A 23062-nucleotide genomic window follows, 5' to 3' on the forward strand; every position below is an offset into this window, starting at 1 on the left:
TTTCCCTTTAGTATCTTGTAGCGCCACATGTCCTTTCTATACATCTTGCATGACAGAACGGAGATGGCCAATGGCCACTATTAGACCTTCAAGGTGGGCAGTAATATTGTCAATTTTTGTCTTCCTTATTTATAAAATATCTGCTTTGCTATGTGGCTCTCAGGCTAATGATTACTTGTACTGTACCATAACAATAAATTCAAATACCTAAACTCTCCCATTTTGTAATATTTGCAGTGGATTATTATGACTGTACAAATTGTTGAATATTGTTAACTAAAAGGATACATAGGAAGATCAATAAAAACGGTTGCAACATTCTAGCAGCTACTGTTAACATCCAGAAGCATGCTCTCAGCAATGTTTTGCCTCCCATATGAGAGGTAAAAATTAACCTTATTGTTCCTAACATAAAAAAAATCGTGGTAACATATTTAAAATGAAATAGCAGGCCTAGAAGCTGATTGCTGCATGGTTTGTTGATGAATGACGTCTGTTTAGTTGCTCAAGCTTCAGATGTTTGGCAGGGAACGAAAGGTATGAAAAGGTTTTGGTTACCACCTGTCGTTAGGGGCAGGAAGGGAGTATGCGTCCCGTCATTGAGACTCCAGTGGAGACTGAGAACCTAATTTATTAGAAGAAGATCAGAGAGATGGAGACCAAGAGGTTGTATTATTTGTGCAGCTTGTATTTCATGCATACTTCTTGACTACTTAGGCATAAGAGGAAGATCAGATGCATACAAAAGACTTGGCCCTTCCGCAGTGATTAAAGCTTTGATGGTGGCAGGAATCGGGGAGGGGAGAATAATAATTTTTTTTTTTTACTCATATAGGAGGTAGGAAAAATTACAGTTACACTGATGCAGTGGCTGGCAGCTGCTTATTGAGTGATTCAGAGCCGTGCGAGTTTATTAACTTGATGAGATCAAAGTCTGAATGCTTCTCACCTCTAGTAACTGTCGTTGTCTCTTTCACCACTCCTCTGGATTATATTTGGCAAACTTACTCATTAACTGCATTCCCTGTGATGGATAGATCTGGAGTCCTAGCTGCAACCCCAATGAACCGGGTTTGATTAGAAAGTGTAGGTGCTGGAGAAGTTATTTGGGGGAGGGGAGGGAGTGATTGGTGTTTGCTTGCCCATCCCAAGGAGAGGGATGCAGTTAGGCTTGCTGTGCAATTTCCACCTTGTGAAAGTGAATGTCGATTATCATAAACATCAATTATCTGAACCAGCCTTTGAATGTTTTCGGGTAGGAAAAATCATAAAGTCTGAATATGTAAACATTATACATATTTACTTGAGCATGCTTTTTGAACTTGTAGCCAGCTAGTGTGTGAAGAATATTCTTTATTGTCCACTGGAATCGCTTGTTGCATGCAGGAAAAAAGAAAGATTTTAGAAGTGTTTTACCCGGTTCTGAACAGTTTCATTATCTGAACTACCCTAGGTCCCAGTTAGTTTGGATAATTGACTCTCTACTGTGGTTTTATACATGCGTTTCAGTGCTTGTGTGAAAAATTGTACTACTACTGATTATTGGTCTACCTCTGTAAACCCCACCTAAGCTGTGTGCCCACAACCTCCCCAGGAAAGGAAGTAAGAAAATGGAAAACCTCCTAACCCCTACCCTGTTGAATAACAGATGTGATCCCCTAGCTCTTGCATCCCTCTCTAAGTTGTATCAATTTGGACTGCCTGTGTGCATTGGGAAGTTGCTTCTTTTCATTTGCTGTTGACTAACTGATCTGAGAATACTATAGACAGTAAGCCACTTTCAAAATTCAGACTCAATGGATTACTTTCATCTTTGGTACTAAAGAGGTTCATAGAAAGCAGAACGTTTTGTTTAGTCATCAACAGAAATGGTAGTTCTGCTTTTTTACTTCCTGGAATATTGAAGGGGGATGGGACATGTTACACTGAATGTTATGTGCTGTGAGGTGGCACTTCATATAATTCATGAAGTCATCACTGTGTGATTTTATTTCTGAAAATGTTTATACCATTGTGTACAGCTGTTGCTTTTATTCCAAAAAAGAGATTTAAATGTAGCATTAGGCTCCTTGAGCAATGCTGTCCACGTTGCATCTGGTCATTGCTTCGTGAATGTTTTTTGTTAGGTAATTCTTATGAAAAGAAATGGAGGTTTTAGTCTAGCAGTGCCACTCACAATGCTTGCTAGAGATTATAGCTTGTAGAATCGTATCATAAAAAAATTCTTACATTATTTTGTATAGCATTACAGACTGAATGGAAATGTGACTTTAAATTCACTATTTTTGCTGTATTAAACCATACTTGCATTTATGACATACTTTTAGACTGTATGGGCAATGTGTGTGTGGTGGGGGTTGCACTTTTTATGTGGTACAAGAAGTTAAGCGTTGCAGCTGAGACATGTGGGCAGGAGCTGAGATGCAAAAGCCTGATTGACTGAGGTGTGGTCATTTGATCCATCATTGAGGATTTCTGTTGATGATCTGAAGCTGGTAGGGCTACATTTTATCATCACTAGTTTAAGTGGATCAGCACTATGCCAGAGACAAACTTGTTTTGTTTAAATTTCTTTTCTGAATGCTGAATATCATACTTTGGTATTTGACTACCTATAACACTGTGCTTTATCTTCTTTCAGAAACATAGCAGCATCTGTAATGTGAACTTCTTGCATAAGAGACAGCTGTGTCTCAGAAAATCTTCTAGTTGGATGGATCCGCTGTGACCAATAGAGAAGGGGCAAGAAAGTGAAGATGTTCGAACTTATGTCATTGTGTCTTTTGGTTGCTTTGTCTCAGCATCAGCCTGTTAGATCAGCAGAGCATGAGGAAGTTGCCAAGCATGCAATAAAGCTTCACCGTGGAAAGGGTGCAGCAGAAGGTTCGCAGCGCAAACAGTGGCTTTTGGATAGCTGCAGGAAGCTTTCTGCTCTCCTTCGTCAGAAGAATGTAGTCCTGAACAAGCTAAAAAATGCAATTAAGGTGGTAGAGAAAAATGTTGCCCTTTCTACTGAAGAAAAGCTCTTCCAAGTGCATACATTTGAAATTTTTCAAAAAGAACTTAATGAGAGTGAAAATTCAGTGTTCCAGGCTATTCATGGGCTGCATCGAGCTCTTCAGGGAGACTACAAAGATGTTGTCAACATGAAGGAAAGTAGCCACCAACGATTAGAAGCCTTAAGGGAAGCTGCTATAAAGGTTTGTATTTTGCAGTCATTTTAACAAGTACAATCCATCTTAGTATTACAGAAAAATAAATTTGTTATTTTAAGTATGATTGATTTTAATGTGAACAAGAGCTTGGACATTTGTTTGTACTTTTTTTGCCATTGTGATGTACAGGTTTAATAATTCCTTAATGTTATGATTTAGCTACACTACTCAGTGTTAAAAATTCATTAATGTAGATTTATTTTGAAAGTCCTGTGTAACATTCATGTTCTACCTTTTATTGTTAGTACTCATAATCAGAATTTTCTTTATGCCTCTGGGCAAATTAACACAAACTTGTTGCTGAGCCTCAGAACTTGGTAATATGGCCATTGAGTTCTAAATCTTTAATCTGCTTTCTTCTAAAATGTGCCTCCAGTTCTTAAATTATTCTAAAATTATGGGAACCAAGGTAAGTGCTAGACATTTATTTTTATGAATCTCACACTAGAAAAATTGGAGCGTATTTGGTAGTAAGCTAATGTATGATAAGGAAACGGAATGCTTTGTTTTAAAAGCGTTAATAGGGTGATAGTTAAGTTATAGGGTAGCTGCCCTTGCGGGCCATTTTAAGCTTAGCCAATTTTTTATTTTATTTATTTTATTGTATTTTATTTTATTTTATTTTGTTTAACATTTGATCTGAAGTAGTTAACTTCGTTTGGTCTACAACCTGTGGGTATCGGATCCGATTCGGATCTGAGCTGGCAGCTTTCCAAGCTTGCAGATCCGAGCTCCAAGCTCCTCCCCCTTACCCATAATACCCTGCTACCTCCTTGTAACCCTCAGATCTCGTTTGCCGCGGCTAAGATAGCTTCTCAGAATGAGCTCCAAATGGTTTGTGAGTAGTTTAACATTATATTTCTAATATCTTTATTTTTTTCTCTATATTCCCTTGTGTGTGTGTGAACCCCAGCTAGTTATCATAGTGGTTCCCGTTTTCTTTAGCTATAGTTTATTTAATTGTTTAGTCAGCTAGTTCCCCTCCCCCAACCAGAGTGTGTGAAGGCGTGTGCTGTTCCATCTTTTCTTTTACAATGTCCGAAGGCCATTTTTTCTAAATGCACCGAGTGTGGTCATAAGCTGTCCCCAGCGGATGGCCACACTCTGTGTGTGTGTTATGCCTGGGTGTGGAACACCTTTCCACAGACTGCACTATTTGTGCAGCCTTTAATCCCAGGGCATTAAAAGACAGAAAGGCCAAGCTTATTTTAGCTGGCTGTCTGCCACCAGATTCTACTGCTGTGGTGCCAGCCGTTACCACGGCTGCTCCACCTGCCGCTCCTGATCCCCTGGCCCGGGACTCACCCTCCCTCTTTGGCCCAGGAGGAAAGGGAGGGCAGAAAAAAGGATAGGGGATGCAGGGAGAGAGAAAAGGAGAAACACCGGAGCCATAAAAGGCAGTCGGAGTCGACTTCCTCGGCTCCGCCACCTAAAGTTACTGCTTCTCCCTCGAAGGTCTCCGAGTCTACCCCCTCCCTACAAGGAGTTTGTCGGACGCAGATATGGATCAGATGATGCGTCGATTTTTGCAGGTTGAAATGCAGATGGGAGTGCTCGTGCCCCCCCCCCTGTCTGGGGGGGAACTTGACACCCTTTTTTGTCCCTATTGCTCCTTCTTTGACCTGCTTTTGGGTCTCGGAGCTGTCAGATCCGGCTAGCTTCAGAGCCAGGGTGGGGCCGGCACCGACAGCGTTTCCGCCTTCGGCGCCGACCATGCCCTCGGATCTATCGGATCCAGGATTCTTGTCAGATCCGAGCTCTCGGAGCCGTGGGGCAGGCGTCGGATCCGAAGGGGCTAGTGGAACATCGGCCCCAGTCCAGGTCGGGTCACACTACCCTTTCGGATCAGATCGGGCCACCTTCGGCTCCGATCCATACGTCGGAGCCGAGGGAACTGCTCTTGAATCCAAGGGAGAGCAGTTCATCGTCAGCATTCGACGTAGTGGAGAGGGTCCTCTCGAGGGACTCGAGATCCCCGGTTCTTGCTCTGGACCACCCCGTCGCTCCCACGCAATTGAGGCTATCCTCCGTCCCCAGGGACAGCCTGCGCTTACATCCCAGATGGTTCCCTTGGAGGAACAGGACATCGCTGGTGAGGCCTCTACGGACAGCCCCCCCCCCCGAGGCGGAAGTGCAAGAGGAGGCACTTGGACTCACCTGAGTCCCGCACAGAAGACATGGACCTAGAGGAAGGGGAAGGCTCCCCAAGATCACCCCCCGAAGACGTCTCCTTTGGAGACATCATGGAAATGTTACGCATTAGGGGAGGGTGGTCCAGCCAAAAGCCTTCCTCGGACGAGTCTGTGTTTCTGGAGGCGTTTGACGCAGGCCCATCTACCTCCTGGGTGTGTCCTCCCCCCCCCGCTGACCCCCTGGTAGATCTTATTACTACCAGGTCGTGGAAGGAGCTGGACACTGTGGAGCCGATCCCCAAACATCCCAACAAAATACTGAGCCCCCCTCAGACAAGGCTTGTTGGAGTAAGGGTGCCCCTGTGGATGCTATGGTGGTGGCGGCGGCCACCAAGAAGGAACAAGCACAGGAGAGTTCCTCTGTGCATCCTCCAGATAAGGATTCTCGGATGATGGACCATTTGGGAAAGTGGATGATCTCTTCAGCGATCTTCTCGGTAAGGTCTCTGAATTACATGGCACATGTTATTTGATTCCAGCAGGACCTGATTAAGGAGTATGCTGGATCACCCCCAAAGTCCATGTCGGCCGAGGACAAGCGTACATTCTCGTCCCGAATGGCCACTCTCAACTCGATCACAAACACATCCATGCGGCTCCTCTCCCATGCCACGGAAGGAGCGGCTTGGGCTAGCGGAACGGTCGTCATCTTACGAAGACAGGCCTGGCTCCGTCTTTGCGTCTTTGCGGAACCCTTTAAGGTGTCCTTCGCAAATGCCCCTTATGGACGGTTCAACGCCCTTTGGCAAGACTGTCCGCGACACGCTTCTCCAGAGCGAGAAAGACGGGAAGACATTGTCTGCCGTCGGGATCCGCTTCTTGGCTCCCCAGAGGTCCTATTCCAGGAACCAAAAGGGATAGAAGAAGATGTGGTTCCGGAAGACTCAACAACCCCGTTTCGCTCCAGAGACCTCATCCTTCAGAGGCAGATTAGGACAAGGTGGACGCCGGCCCAAAGCAGAGGGGGCCCGAAGAACTTTGGGTCGAGAGAACCTTTCTCGGACCGACCCGCGCAGCAGCCCTGAGGGGTTGCCCAACTGCCCTTCTCTGGAGGCAGTCGGGGGGCACTTCTTGGAACACCTAGCCAAATGGGAGTCCATCACCACAGATCGCTGGGTGCTCCGAATTGTATCCAGAGGATATTCAATCCCCTTCTTAACCTCCCCTCCTCGATCACGAGGAATCCCCGATGTCCCACCCGGTCAGAGGGATGCAGCAGCTATAGAAATTCAAAAGCTGCTAAGAAAAAGAGCAATCCAGCCCGTCCCCCCCAGGGCAGTCCGGATTGAGGTTCTACTACAGGTTCTTTTTGGTGCCAAAAAAGACGGGGGACCTAAGACCCATACTCAACCTATCAACACTGAACCTGTCAGTACACAAAGAGAAATTCCGGATAGTCACTGTTCAATCTATCCTCCCACTGTTACAGGAGAACGACTGGATGTGCTCAATAGACCTCCGACGCGTACTACCACATTCTTATGGACAGACGATCCAGGCGGTTTCTCCGTTTTCGGCTAGGAATCAGTCACTACCAATTCAGGGTCCTACCCTTTGGTCTCACCACAGCCCCCAGGGTGTTTACCAAGGTCATGGCAGTAGTAGCGGCCCACCTGAGACTTCAGGGCATACAGGTCTTTCCGTACCTCAATGACTGGCTCCTTACTGCCCCCACCAGGCATCAACTCTTCTCAAAAAGAGATTACCTTTTACAACTAGCTCAACAACTAGGGATCTCGATCATCCTCAGGAAATCATCCCTGCAACCCACTCAAATTTTGGATTTCATAGGGGCCAGGATAGACACAACACAATCCAGAATTTTCTTGACCACCAACAGGCTACGGAATCTTTACCTCCAAATCTTGGACCTCTTACAGTCCCCGCACCACCCGCCGTATTGGTCCTGAGGGCCCTGGGATCCATGGCAGCTGCCATTACTCTATCTCTGTTCGCCCCTGTAAAGATGAGAATCCCTCAGTGGACTCTTCAAGTGCAATGGTCTATTTTTTTCAACCCCTATCTACCCCTATTCCTCTCAGCAGGGTGTGCAAGGAGTTGCTCCTCTGGTGGCTTCATTCCACAGACCTTCGGGAAGGACGCCCTTTCGTCCTACCTCCCCCACAAGTCACAGTGACCACGGACATCTCTCCTCTGGTGGGGGGGCATTACAGGGGCAGAGCTGTCCAAGGACCTCACTGCATATCAATGTACTGGAGATGAGGGCGGTGCTTTTGGCGTTGCAGGCTCTCCATCACCTTCTTCCTCCGTGTACGATTGCAGTTCAATCAGACAACATGTCTGTTGTCTGGTACATAAACAAACAGGGGGGAACCAGATCCTATCCTCTTTGCAGGGAGGTCACGAGAGTGTGGGAATGGGCGATCTCCACCAACCGCTTTCTCATAGCAACGCACATTCCGGGTCGGTCAAACATCTTGGCAGACAGGCTGAGTCGAACGATTCTCTCACCTTACAAGTGGTCTCTGAACCCAACAGTAGCGAACCAGATATTCCTCGCCTGGGGTCAACCTTGCTGCGATCTCTTAGCTTCGCCTTCAAACGCAAAATACAGTGAGTTCTTTGCTCTGATTCCCCCACCAGGGAAAGCCCCAGAGACGCTCTAGTTCATGCTTGGCCATCCGGTCTTTTCTATGCTTATCCCCCTCTTCCCTTGATAACAAAGTTCCTACAGAAAGCTCGTCGGTTGGGGAGAAGAGTTATCCTCATAGCCCCATTCTGGCCTCGCCAGACCTGGTTCCCTTACTTACGGTCTCATCTAGTACATCCTCCCTGGATCCTAGATCCCAGTCCAGATCTGATTTCCCATCCACTGGGGCTCAAGACCCCCCCCACCTGGATCATCTCAAGCTCTCAGCTTGGTTGATCCAGTTCCCCTAATGGCTAGGACTCCCGGATTATCCTACTCTGTTAAGGCCATCCTGTTGGCCGTGCACAAACCATCCACCAGAAAGATCTGCAAGAGTAAATGGAAGCGTTTTTCCATCTGGGCAGAGATGATGAATCTAGATCCTTTCACGGCCCCCGTACCAGCAGTTCTAGACTTTCTTTCGCATACCTTTCAGCAGGGAGCTAGTGCGTCCACTATTAAAGTCCAGCTGGCAGCGATCTCCCATTACCACATAGGTAACAATTCAGGGCCTCTGGCTTCGTCCAAGATCTGTAAATCATTCATGAAAGGAGCCTTCTTGTTACGACCCCCGATTAGAGATACAGTACCTCCATGGGATCTTACCATAGTTCTTCAAGCTCTAACTGGGCCCCCATTTGAACCGGCAGCCACAGTGGAATTAAAGTATGTATCTTGGAAGACAATCTTCTTGATTGCCATTACTTCCGCCAGGAGAATTTCTGAACTTCACGCTCTGTGCTGTAAACCTCCTTACATCATTTTTCATAAGGACAGGGTCTCCCTCAGGACCAGTCCCTCATTCCTGCCCAAAGTATCCTCAGAGGCCAATATCAGTCAGTCTATCACTCTACCAGTCTTCTTTCCAAATTTTCAGAATAAAGGAGAGTACAGACTCCATTGTTTGGATGTTCACAGACAACTACGTTTCTACCTGAACAGAACTGCAGATATCAGAAAATCTGACCAGCCTTTTGTGTCCTTTGCAAAATCACGTTTGGGAAAGCCAGTCACTAAAGTTACTTTAGCGAGGTGGATCTCCCAGTGTATTCTCCTCGCCTACAAAAGTTCCGGTCGTCCTGAGCCCCTAAAAGTGCGAGCCCACTCTACACGATCTATGGCTACCTCTGCTGCCTTTTGGTCAAGGGTCTCTTTAGATGACATTTGCGCAGCAGCAACTTGGGCTTCTTCACATACCTTCATTTCACACTATAAATTGGATCTCATATCCAGAGGACTTGCTTCTTTTGGCTCTGCAGTGCTCCGGAATATCCTTCCATAAGGGCCTCCCAAGTTACGGGTAGCTGAGGACTCTGTCCCACAGGTTGTAGACCAAATGAAGTTAACTACTTCAGATAAAGAAGTTATGTACTCACCATAACGTTCCATCTGAGTAGGTAACTTCATTTGTCTGCAACCGACCCTCCCTCCTTCCCCCGGACCTATGGTTTGCTAGTTACGAGCCTGTGTATATCTTGTTCAGTCATCACCCTTGCAAAATGATAAGGGTTAATAGGTTATAGAAACTGTCTATTGCCTTCTCTGGCAAACTCGATCGGAGGGTTACAAGGAGGTAGCCGGGCATTATGGGTAAGGGGAGGAGCTTGGAGCTCGGATCTGTAAGCTTGGAAAGCTGCCGGCTCGGATCCGAATCGGATCCGATACTCACAGGTTGCAGACAAATGAAGTTACCTACTCAGATGGAACATTATGGTGAGTACATAACTTCTTTTTTACTGGGAAAGTCCGACTTTGAACAAGCCAGTTTTTGGCAGAGGCCCAGGGAGAAATGCTCCAGATGCATGTCTGTGAACTTGGGAGGAAACCATAGCATCTGGAGGAAACCTACATGAATGTAGGGAGGACATGCAGACTCCACATAGATGGCACCCCAGCCGAGAACTGAACTGGAGAACCTCTTACTGTGAGGCAACAATGCAAACTGCTGCACCTCTGAGCTGTCCATTTTCCCTTTTTGTTGTCAAGGCAACCTATCATATTTAGTTATAGATTGGCCTTACCCATCCCATGGTCAGTAATTATATATTACTCCTAATAAGTATAACTGGGATGATATCAAAAATAATTTGAGGGTACCCATGCATGGGATAAAGGATTTAGGATCTACCTCTGTCCATTAGTCGTACAGGGGGTGGTCCTGGCGTAAATTTTCTGTTTCCCATCCATGTATTAAAGTTGTGCTTGAAAGTGGACAGGGATGAATTAGTTTTATGTGGATGGGGAGTATATTCCACAGCAGTGGTATCTCTGCGAAACATGCCTCTCTCTCCGAACCATTCTCTTGATTTTGCAGAATAGGTTTAGATCCCTAAACTTAGTATTTCTGATGCCATTTGACTTGCTGATGTGCAGTAAATCCATTAGTAATGGGTCGGAGGATATGTTGTATGCCATACACAGGTCACCTCTTAGCATTCTGTTGGATACAGAGTATAGTGACAGGACTTTGAGTCTGTCCATGTAGGACTTGTTGTTTAGATTGTGTATCCTTTTAGTAAGGTATCTCTGAGTGTTTCAGTTGTTGCATGTGACTGGGCAGTTGCTTGCCAAAGGGGAGTATTACATTCAGTAATTGGCCTAATGAGGGCTGCGTAAAGGGGGACAATGACATTACTAGACCTAAACACAATCTTTTGTTTGTAAGCTGTGCAATATAGAAGGACTTTCTTACAACAGTAGAGATATATTGGTGAAAAGTTAGGTCACTGTCCACATAAGTTCAAAAATCTCAAACAAGTGGGCAGTTCTTAGGAGAGTATTGTCAGTGTGCTAGTTCCCTGGTATAGATGACTTCTCAAAGGATACAGTAATGCATTGTTTTGGCATTTAGCTTCAGACCAATATTCTTGACACTAATATTTTTTGAAACAAACCTTCCTGCAGGACAGCTGAGTCATTTGGGGATTAAGTGACTGCTCCTAGCTTACAGTAATCTGTAAATTTAGTCAGCCAGAGCCCTTTGTTATTGTTTTTTACTTCTAAAAAGTAGACGCCAAACAGGGGAAGTCCCAGCACAGAACCTTGGGGGACTCCACTAGTGGCTGGTCTCTTTGTGGTGGTAACTTCCCCTATTTTGATTATCTGCATCCTATTTGTGAGACAGTTGGCAATCTAGTGGGTGACAGAGGAGTTTATTCACAGTTTATTTAGCTTTGCTACTATGCCTGAGTAGGAACTGTCTCAAGCTTTAGCCAGGTCTTGATATGTGATGTGTCCTGTTTTACCTTCATCAAATTTCTTTGATAATAACATTAATAATAATTAAATATTTGGTTAATAAAATTACTTTGGTTTTATTACTTCCACAGTACTAGTACATGTTTCAGGTTAAGAAAATGATAACATATAATGTTAAGTTGCTGTTACTGACGCATTTGTCATGTTACAGCTATAATCAAGGTGAGATTTAGATTTAACATATTTAAAATAGCTGGTGATAAGTAAAACTTATATAGGCTTTGTTTTTGGCAAAAAAGATTTCACTTTGCCTTTGGCAACCAGAACGATTTGTCAACTTTTTTTTTTTTAATTTCTCCAAATCTTTTGGATTTCTAATACCACAATGGGAATGGACCACATTCCTAAGTCAAAGTATGACTAAAGTTCATGAAATTAATATTGGTTCGACCTTTGTCAGCCAGAAGTGCTCTTCACAGCACCCACAATGTGTCCAGTAATGACTCCTTCTGCAGTTAGTATGGAATTACATGCATCAGTAATGTATCTAAATACGATTGTAGATTCTTATTTATAAGACCCTTTGCTCCTACTACTATTGGAAATTTCTGGGTATCTTTCTTCCACTTGCTCTTGCTTCTGTCTGCAATTCTTTCCTTAGTGTCTTGGCCTATACCCCAGAAGAGCAGGTAGTGTGGCAGTTATTTTCAAACAATTTGCACCAAAGTCTCAATTCCAAGAAATCCCTTCCTTCTCCAGTGCTGAAATATTGGCAACAACCTTAAAATCAGCAGCTGTAAAACACTGCATCATAGCTGTTTATATTCCCCTAACCACAATCATTCCATCCACAGTAGAAGATATCCTCTCATGAACTTCAGCAAATATAATGCATGAAACCAACATCTTGGGAGAAATTAATGTAAACTAGTTGACTCTCCAGTGTTAGTTTCAGCAAATGTATATTTGCAAACTAGTTGCTAAAACTACTTTCATTGAACATTGGAGAAAAAACGTTTTGTTTTTTGCAAAGCGGCAAGCCCCACCCTTTACCCCCATACCCCACAGACTTGTATATACCAACTTCAAGGTCACCCAACAGTCGAGAAAGAGGCAAAGTCCACTCTCATTTAAAATAGTTTCTGCAGACAGTGTTAGAATATTTTACCTTTACCGATTTGAAATATTCCCCACTCTCAAGTATTATCCTGTCTCTCAAACGGTCTCCTCTGCATCCATCCTAACATGGATTTCCCCCATCCTGCAGCACTGAGTGCACTCTTCTGTCTTTCTTTAGCAACATTCACAAACGCAGAAATGCCAGTTTGACTTATCAAAAACATTTGATACAGCCTGTCACTCCACATTACTGTGGCAACTCTCATCCCTTAGTCTTATTTTCTCAACCTTAGAATGGTTTAATAACCGCTCCTCTAAAAGGACCCAAAGTTTAAAATGGCAGCATTCCAAATCTGTCTTTTTTTCAGTACCAGTTGGAGCTCCTCAAGGCTTAATACTCGACTCCTAACTTTTCAACATAATTATCATCAACCTTCTGTTTGCCTTAACCAACTCACCCCTTATCCAGTATGCAGACTGTTATCTTATCAACCATTATCTGCACTGCCAGTGAAATCCCTAGTCTCAGAACATCACCCAAGAATAGTTCACCTCCATTGAAGTCTGGTTTAAACAGTCCAGCCTTGCACTAAACCATTAAGAGTATTTCCTCCCCAAGTCAGACTCAAACATTAAAACTAACTTCACCCTTCTTTCCTCCAGTAGCACCACCATCAAATCTGTTTCCCATGTAAAACTCCTAGGTGTCATCATTGATGAAAATCTAAAATTTGATCTCCTTGTTCATCAGGTAATTAAGAAAACAAACCAAAAATATAAACTGCTATACAGGGCAGACGTTTGTTTAACAGAATGCTTTTGTAAATGCACAGTAAATGCCTAGTTACTTCCCACACTCTCTTAAGATACCCTCATCTTCAAAAATGTGTATTCAACCCAGTTTGCAAAACTTGATCAGTGCTGCAGTAAAATAGCTAAGTCTGCTTCCTGTGTAGATAACGGAACCTAGCACTGCACTGCCATTAAGTAACTCAGTTGGCTTGGATACCCAAATTATCTTTACTCTCTACTCAAAGTAACACATACAATTTTACACATCAGAGATAGCTGCCTATCCCTTAAGAATTTTCTTCAGTGGTATGCCCTGAGTAGAAAATGTCACCTCTGATAAATTCTGACCTATACCATTCTCCTCAATAACTCCCAAGGTGACTGCCTTTTAGTATAGCTATGTTGCAAAAATCTGCAACTCCATCTGACAGATTAACAAACCCAGCCTATTCAAGTAATCAGTAAAATCATATTTAAAGGATACTTGGATCTTTTTCTGTACCCTTACCCTGGATAACCCTCCTCTGTCTTTGGTAGAGGTTTCCTAGGTGGTGCCCAGCCAATAACAGAGGTCCTGACAGGTTTTTGAGTCCGCTGGTTTTGAAATATCTGTGTGAGCTACTTAAAGATGGTTTGTCATATGCTTCTATCAAAGTCCATCTTGTGGCCTTCTCAGATTCTCTGGCCATGAATCCCCGTCTGTCGTCTGTTTTTGTGGTCAAGCTGTTTATGAATGGAGTGTTTCATGTGAGACCCCCCTTGAAAGCAAATTCCTCCTTCTGCCTGGGATCTCAACTTTGTTCTTGAAAAATTGACCTTGCCTCCTTTTGAGCTTGCCTTGCAAGCTGATTTACGGTTCATTATTTGAAAGGCTGTTTTACTTATTGCTCTGATATCTCCAAGGTGAGTGTCTGAGCTGCAAGCTTTCATGGTGGGCCAATCCTGCCTGAATTTCCACAAGGACATGGTTGTGTTATGCACTAATCCATCATTTATGCCTAAAGTTTTTTTCTGAATTTACCTTGAATTAGTTGTCAATCTCCCAGTGTTCTATCCTGATCCGGAAAATCAAGGGAAAAATGGCTCTGCATCATACCTCTCAACTGTCCAAATTTTTGCCTCATATTTTCCTTCTTTTTTAGATAATTTTTTTTTTGGTTTTATGGAAAATTATTGAGGATTGAAGTCGGAAAATAATGGTAGATATTTGTTTTCTGACACCATACCCTTCAGAAAATTCTCACTAATGCAAAACATGTTATTCTATCAACTTTCTAAGTTTACAAGAGTAATATTTAAAACTTGTCTCTATATTTGGACCTTTCCCCTGCATTACTTATTTATGGCTTTGTCCAGATTATTTGTGCTACGTGGTTGAGAGTTATGCTTTCATACCTTGGATGTGCACAGGCAGCTCAGGTACTACCTTCTTAGAAGACCTTTAGGAAAGCTAAACAGATGTCTGTCTTTTATACGGGGTCTAAGAAAGGTCTGTCCGTCTCTAAGAAAGGTCTGTCTGTCTCTAAGAAACCTGTTGCATGACAGATGTTTTCTGCTGTTGATTTCTGTTTTTCCTACCGTAGTTAATCTCTTCCAGGCAAGGTTAAGGCTGACTTGACTAGGACCTTATCCTGTTCGATGACTTATTTGAAAGGGGTGGACTCTAGAAGTATTCTGAAGGCAGCAACCAGGTCTTCTGTTCATACCTTTGCAAACCAATACAAACTGGATTCCTTTTCAGGTCCAGAGCAGGCTGTGCTAGGATCATAGGATCATTCTCCAGGGGCTCCTGGATCCTTATCTTCTACCTCTCAGTTAGGGTAAACTTTGGGAATCTACCCAAAATGCCACTGAGACAGTGAGAATGATGACCCTAGTAAAGTTGAATAAAATCTACTTACCTCTAACAGTAGATGTTGGAATTTCTCACCACCTCAGTGGCAGCACTCACCCATCCCATGTTGTGCATAATTGAGGTGGGTTTCAATCACTTTGTTTCAGGTATTGTTGGATTTGTTTTTTATATGGTATTGGGATTGGGTGTGAGTTTAACTTGCTGGATGATTCTGGCTTCAGGTACTTTCCTATCCTTGTGTCTGAGAGTTAAAAGCCCTGAACAGTTGCATCTTGTGACAGGTGAAGGCTTCCCTCTTACGATATGATCAGCCAGTCAACGGTCACAGAAGAGAGAAGGAGGGGACTCTGAGGTTTTGAAAGCTGACCAGTACTGGGTTACCTTGGCAGATAACCTCCAAAATGCAAAATGCCAGTGATGCAGTGAGGACTCCGACCATCTACTGTTATAGATAAGCAGGATGTATGCAACTGTACTTTTATGTCCATAATATTATGTCCATAGTCTCTCCAGTTACAGTGGGTTAATAGTATGTATAAAAGGAACTGTATGAAATTTTTAAGTTATGGCAACCATTATTTTACATTTTTGGTATGTTTGACCCTAATATTTAAAAATGTCCTGAAATTGTTTTCTGATAGAGTCTAGATTTGTTTCCTTGCACTAATGTAGATTCCATCCACTTGGGCATTCCCCCCACATCTGTCCCCTTTTTGTTGTATAACCTTTGGTGGCCCTGAAATGCTTATTTCAGAAACTCCTTCTGTAACGTCATTTTGGTAAATGCATTTTCCTTTGAGTAAGACTGTTGATGTGGGTGGGAACTATTGCTTTCTTATAGTGAAAAGAAAATGTAAACCTTTAAGTATCTCTCATTGTGTATGCCTGCTTAAACAGATTTATAAATGGTTCAGTGTGATCGACTGCCACAGTTAATCTTCAATGTTCTTACTTTTCACTTTATTCTGCTGAGGGAATTGCATACTGTTTTTTTTCCTTACTTTTGCTAAAGTATTTTTTAATAGATGTATTTTACAATTAAACCCCCTGTGACTGTGTTTTGGTTGAATGTCTTGGATAGGAAGAGAGAGAATACCTGGAGCTGCTGGCAGCAGAGAAGCACCAGGTTGAAGCCCTGAAGTACATGCAGCATCAGAACAAAAGCCTTTCAATGCTTGATGAGATCTTGGAGGATGTGAGAAAAGCAGCTGATCGCTTAGAAGAAGAAATTGAAGAACATGCATTTGATGACAACAAATCTGTAAGTCACCAGTAGTATTTGCTTTATATTTTTGTCACTTGTAGGAGTAGCAAGGAGTGATGTTCATCAGCAGTCAGTCCTGTTTGTTGTTACCAATATTGTGTGTGTTATAACTGTCACTGACAACTTTTGCTTCGCCGTTTCTCAACAGTTCATTAATTTTGGTTTAATACTATACATAATTCAACATGTAAAATGTTTGAACCCTTGGAAATGTATTCCGATACATTAATTATGGACAGTTTAATTTGAATTTAATTCCATTCCACATTTAAAAAGAGGAGTATGTTTTCTGTGCTTGATATCACTATGCACATTGGCTTTCACCTCTTGCATGACAGCCATTTCCTGCCACAGAATAGTTGTCCTGGTTACCTCTCTTAAATGTTTCTACACAATGTCTGTTCTTCCTTGACTTCATTCTTTAGAACCGCAGTGACTGCTACAGGGGATAGGTCAGTTAGATTTCTATAAATTTGGAAGGAATAATGTCAGAACTGTAGAAGTCGGTATGCCAAACCAGGTCAGTTTTCTGGGTGCTGGGAAGTCTCCTGTCTCCCAAAGGTATGGAGATGTAGAACTTGTAAGAAGTTCAGGAGCAGAGTCTACTGCATGGGGGTATTAGGATTATATATAAATCTGCAACTGCTGTTTAGTAAGAACACAATGAAGGCAGGAAATGTACATCAGTTGTATAAAATCTGTACTTGTAGGTTTTTCCACTGATGTAGCAGTGTTGTAAAATGTGAATAAAATGTACAAAGCCTCTACTTTTAAACTGCATTTGTTGATTTTTCAGGGAAGTTGCAAAGTTGTATGGACAAAATGAATTTCTTTGGCTATAAGACTGCAGTAGAACTTAAAAAGTGAAACTGAATTATGTCTATATAGGGACAGTAGCAGAAACACAAATACCCTCTCAGATTACCAGAGATGGGTTTATCTTCTGCTTTATTTTCTGTATTACATTATAGACTTTTCTTAAAACAAAAAGGCCACTGTCTGCAACTTGAACTAGTGACAAGACCAGAGAATTGCCATACACTTTTTAAAATGGAGATTTTGCTTGATTAGCTGTCCATATATGCTTCAGTGATGACCCATACTGGTCACCTCTCTACAAGTGAGATGGCATGATTGCTTTGAAGACAACCCTGTTAATTTGAAGAACTGTTCCACAGAAGCCATTTTGGAACAGTCTTTGTGGTGCCTAGGCTATGTTTGTTTTTTAACCTTCTTGAAAAAATTACTTTGTTCTTTTGTGCTTTGTGTGATGATGTGAGGTAGAGCCAGCAATGCCAGAGAGAGTAGGGCAGTGTATGTGTAACATATGTCACCATAGCTAGCTGGAGTTTTTTTAAATAATTGTATGTCATTTGAAAATCAAACTAATTTGTACAGATGCTTTTGGTAAAAATGTATTTGTAAAGCTGTTTGTATTAAAAAGTCAGTGGGCCCTCCTGGACAGAAAGGAAATAAATATGTATGTCAGGCTGTATTTTTGTAACTGCTAAAATGTTTATATTTTAACTGATGATACCGAAAGGGAAGGAGTTAAGCTCACTCAGCTAACCTTAAGAAACATAGCCTGAGATTAAATTACTTGATTTAGGCCAAAAATATTATATCTCACAGGTATGAATGCAGCCAGAGATGCAGTGTCTATGAAAAGCCTTTCTGCAGGAAGGATAGAAGTGTTGGAATTGTTTTATAGCTTCCCGATGCTGTATTAAGCCTGTAGCTAAAGTTCTGTGTGTGTATTGTGACACACTTGTGCCAAATCCTGTCTCAGTATCTATTGACTGGGTAGTGTGAGAACCACAGAGTCAGGTGACCAGATGTGATGTCATTCTGTAGCCAACACTGAAATTGTACTTGGATACTAGTGAGATATGTGATAGACTTGGCACTCTGTTATTGGAACTGAACACAAAGGCACTCCTCCACTTCATCTTGCCTTGTTCTAACAAGTAAGTAGGGAACAATAATTTTTCACTCAGTTAAGAAAATACAGTGAGACGAGTTAAATATTGTTTTTCTGTATCTGTCTGAATCTTTCCATCTGTGTTGTTCTTACATTTCCTGTGAATTGAAACTCTGGTGTTTATTGTGAATGGATAACCTGATGTTGTCAATTTTCATCTATCCTTGACCTTTGGGTACTTGGTTCCGACCCTCAGAACCAGCTCGGCTGTTACACAGCTCATGCCAGCCAAAAACTGTCTAGCTAAAACTCTACCCACAATACCCCTTTCCATATTACCTCAGATCTCGTTTGCGGCTCTTGATGCAAAAGGCATCAGCCATTTTCTCTTGCAGCTAAGTAAAAATTTCTTTGGTTATTATTGGCTAATCCGTTTTTTTGTATTTATTCATATATATATATATATATATATATATATATATATATATATATATATAATGTGTGTATGTATATATATATATATATATATATATATGTATATATATATATATATATATATATATATAATGTATGTATATATATATATATATATATATATATATATATAATGTGTGTATATATATATATATATATATATATATATATATATATATATAAACCAGTTTGTATACAAATGTGTGTGTGTGTATGTGTGTGTATATATATATATCTATATCTCCATATATATATATATATATCTCTATATATATAATGTTTGTGTGTGTGTATATATGTATATATATATATATATATATATATATATATATATATACACACATAATATGTGTGTGTATGTATGTATATGTGTATATATATATATATATATATATATATATATATATATATATATATACACAATGTGTGTGTATATTGTGTGTGTGTGTGTGTGTGTGTGTGTGTGTGTATAATATATATATATCATTTATCAGCGCACCAAAATCCTGAGACCAAAATCTTGAAAGTTCAAAAAGTACAGTTTTGTACCTACCATAAATGTAGATGTTCGAAGATCCACATTGCTGCAGTCCTTACACTTGGGTAGTCCGCTGTCCTCGGTCGGCCCGAATATCAAAGTATAAGGCTGACGTCGGTCAAGGCGCATTAGACTGACATCAGGACGTCAGGGTACAAATGCGCATGACCGACGTCATATCCTCAGTCTTTTCTTGCCCCAGATGTCAGAAGACCCCAAAAGAAAGGTCAAAACCAAAAGACAGCAAACAACCAACCAACCACCCTTGCACTAATAATATGTACAATATATACAATAAATACAATATTTACAACCCAACCCACACAACCGCCTCTAACTACAGAGGGGAAGGAGGGAGGGTAAATTGGACTGCAGCAATGTGGATCTTGAACATCTACATTTATGGTAGGTACAAAACTGTACTATGTTCTTCATCTCACATTGCTGCAGTCCTTACACTTGGGTAGAATCCCAAAGCAGAGGTAAGGGAGGATGGCAAAACTATAAAGCAGCAGGAGCTGCCAAAATGCCCTGTAAAATAGCAGTGGCAAAACCAGCCCTAGATTTAGAGTAAAGTGGAAGGTGATAATGCTTAGAGAAAGTATGCACTGAACTCCAAGTAGCTGCCTCCAAAATATCCTTAGTTGCCACTCCCTTAAAAAGCTGTCAAGTGGCAGTAGCCCTAGTGGAATGAGGCCTAATCCCAGCTGGAATCTCCTTACCATGATGGGAATAACAGAAAGCAATGCAAAACCCAATCCACTTAGAAATAGTTTGTTTTGACACAGGCTTGCCCTGAGAACTCAAAGCAAAAGAAACAAATAACTGCTGAGACTGCCTGAACCCTTTAGTTCTGCTCAAATAATATCGCAACTGCCTGTGTACATCTAAAGTGTGCAAAATCTTTTCCCCTTTATTTTGAGGATTTGCATAAAAAGTAGGCAGATGAATAGTTTGGTTTAAAGCCACACTAGAAACCACTTTAGGCATAAAGGAAGGATTAGTACATAAAGATACCCTATCCTTATGGAAAATCAAGAAAGGCTCAACTGACATAAGGGCCTGTAATTCAGAAACCCTTCTTGCAGAGGTAATGGCCAACAAAAAAGCAGTCTTCCATGATAAATATTTCAACTTGGCAGTAGCTGCAGGCTCAAAAGGTTGTAGAGTAAGTTTCTCCAACACAAAATTGAGATCCCAAGCAGGAGTAGGAGCTCTACGTGGGGGTCTTATATTCTTTGCCCCTCTAAGAAATTGCTTGAACAAAGGATGAGAAAACAATGGTGGGTCACAGTCATAGTGAGCCGAAATTGCTGCAACATGAACCTTAATAGAAGAGAAGGACAAACCTTTGTCCAGCAACTCAGTAAGATATTGTAGAGCCACACTTAAATTAGGCTCAGAAACATCAAATTCCTTTTCTGCACTCCAAAATAAAAATCTCTTCCATTTATCTGCGTACACTTTCCTTGTACTAGGCCTTCTGGCTTCCAAAATAACATTCAAAACTTGCTGTGGAAGTCGAGACCCTCCAGGGTTCAAAACAGAATATGCCAGGCTGTTAGGTGAAGAGAGTGAAGTTTGACATTGAGTAAATGACTGTTCTCCTGAGACAGCAGGTGTGGAATCGAAGGCAAAGGCCATGGAGGCTCCCGTACCAGACTTCTCAGTAAAGGGTACCAATGCTGTCGAGGCCAATCTGGAGCTATTGAAATCATCCTTGGCTTGTCCTGTCTGACATTTAGGAGTACCTTTGGGAGGAGAGGCAGAGGTGGAAAGGCATACACATGAAGATTGTTCCAATTGAAAGAAAGAGCATCCACTTTCCAGGCTGTGGGATGAAACCTTTTTGTGCAAAACTTTGGCAGCTGGTAGTTTAGTGGAGAAGCGAACAGATCTATGTCTGGAGTTCCCCATGACACTGTCAATTTCTGAAATACATGAGGATCCAATTTCCACTCGTGGGGATCCATAATTCGTCTGTTCAACGCATCTGCTAAGGAGTTCTGTGCTCCCGGCAGAAACCTTGCCTGAAGATGTAGCTGTAAACTGAGAGCAGTCTCCCACAAAATCATTGCTTGCCTGCATAGAGGATAAGAATGTGTTCCCCCTTGCTTGTTGATGTACCACATGACAGTTGTGTTGTCTGTTAGAATCAACACCTGCCCTGGAAGAAGTAAATCCTTGAAAGCTATTAATGCAAATTGGACTGCTAACATCTCCTTCAAGTTGATATGTAGATGTTGTAGTCTGGCAGGCCACGTGTCTTGTATCCACTTTCCATTTAGATGAGCTCCCCAAGCTTTGTCTGAGGCATCTGTCGTTAGAATCTGACTCGCCTCTGGCCGGGTCACAGAGAGTCCCTTGTTTAGGTGACATTCCTGAGCCCACCACAAAAATTCCTTTTGAATGCAAGGTATTATCTGAATGACAGTGTCCATATCCTGGCAGTGCTGTGTCCATACATTTTTGAGATACCATTGCAGCTTCCTCATATGCAGTTTGGCATTGGGAAGCACCAGAATACAAGATGCAATGAACCGCAAGGCTTGAAGGACTGTCTTTGCAGTCAGCCTGGACTGATGAGACAATTGATGGAAGTAAAGGGAAAGATTCTTTTGTTTGTCCGGGGTCAAAAAGGCCATCTGGGATGCTGTATTCAGTCTTACACCCAGAAAGCACATGTCCTGAGAGGGTACTAGACTGGACTTTATTTCATTCACAGAATACCCCAGGCATCTTAGCACTGCTATCACATATTGCAGATGATGAAGAAGTTCGTCCCTTTCTTGAGCCAGAATCAGGCAATCGTCCAAATAAGGATAAATCTGTATTCCTTTTAGCCTGAAGAAAGCTATCACTGGAGCCAGAACTTTCGTAAACACTCTGGGTGCAGTAGATAAGCCAAAGGGCAATGCAGAGAACTGATAATGAGAAGTTCCAGCCCGAAAACGCAGATACTTCCTGCAACTTAGTCTGATAGGAACATGAAGGTAAGCCTCCTTGAGATCCAGAGTCACCATCCAGTGATCTTTGCCCAGCAGAGGTAAAAGCTGTTGTAACGTCAACATTTTGAACTTGGGAATGTCCAGATAAGTGTTGAGGATAGATAAATCCAAAATTGGTCTCCACGTGTTCCCCTTCTTTGGTACTAGGAACAGGCGAGAATAAAATCCTAGGCCCACTTCTGGCAGAGGGACCGGCTGTATGGCCCCTATTTGAAGTAGCAGAGAAATTTGTTTGTGAGCCTCTATTCTTTGTTGAGGAGGAACGTCTGGCATGCCTCTGAAAGGAGGCAAGGTATGGAAATAAAACCTGTAACCTTTGTGTATGATATCCAATACCCATCTGTCTTGGGTAATTAAACTCCAATTTTCCTTGAAAAGTGCCAACCTTCCTCCCAAAGGTGCTGCCAGGCGAGAAGGCTCTGGCAGCTGAAAAGGTAGGTCATTGGGCCTGTTTACGAAAGGACTGACCCCTGCCCTCACCCGAAGACTGTGCAGGTGAACTCCCTGTTCTAGGCCTGAAAGAGCCCTGAGCTCTGCCCCTACCACGTCTAGATCTACCCCTAGACTGGGAATCATAAGAAAAATACGTCCACCCCTTGGTAGGCCAATTCCTACTAAACTTCGGAGGCTGAACCTGCAAAAAATCTTTAACAGTCTGCATAGACTTAGCCTTGTCTTCCATTTTCTTTAAGACTGCCTCCACAGGCGAACCAAACAACACATCAGACTGTAAAGGAGCATCTAAAATCCTTGTCTTAACATGGTCAGATAAATTCTGATCCCTCAGCCAGGCGTGCCTGCGAAGAACTGACCCAGTGGCAGCCACCCTAGACGAG

The 23062-nt window shown here is 42.3% G+C and overlaps 1 protein-coding gene across 3 annotated transcripts in view; it reads left to right on the forward strand.

The window, feature by feature from the left end:
• The window catches only part of TMCO3 (transmembrane and coiled-coil domains 3), an 876118-nt gene that overhangs the window by 64710 nt on the left and 788346 nt on the right, over window positions 1-23062 (forward strand). For all 3 annotated transcript variants that reach the window (XM_044071216.1, XM_044071215.1, XR_006364786.1), the window contains exons 2-3: window positions 2642-3200; window positions 16103-16282. In XM_044071216.1, coding sequence (XP_043927151.1) covers window positions 2757-3200; window positions 16103-16282 — 624 coding nt within the window. In that variant the 5' untranslated portion in view covers window positions 2642-2756. The remainder of the gene's footprint in view (window positions 1-2641; window positions 3201-16102; window positions 16283-23062) is intronic.

Source organism: Protopterus annectens, chromosome 5.part0 (genome assembly GCF_019279795.1).
Source record: "Protopterus annectens isolate FY-2018-M chromosome 5.part0, PAN1.0, whole genome shotgun sequence".
Lineage (NCBI taxonomy): Eukaryota > Metazoa > Chordata > Ceratodontiformes > Protopteridae > Protopterus > Protopterus annectens.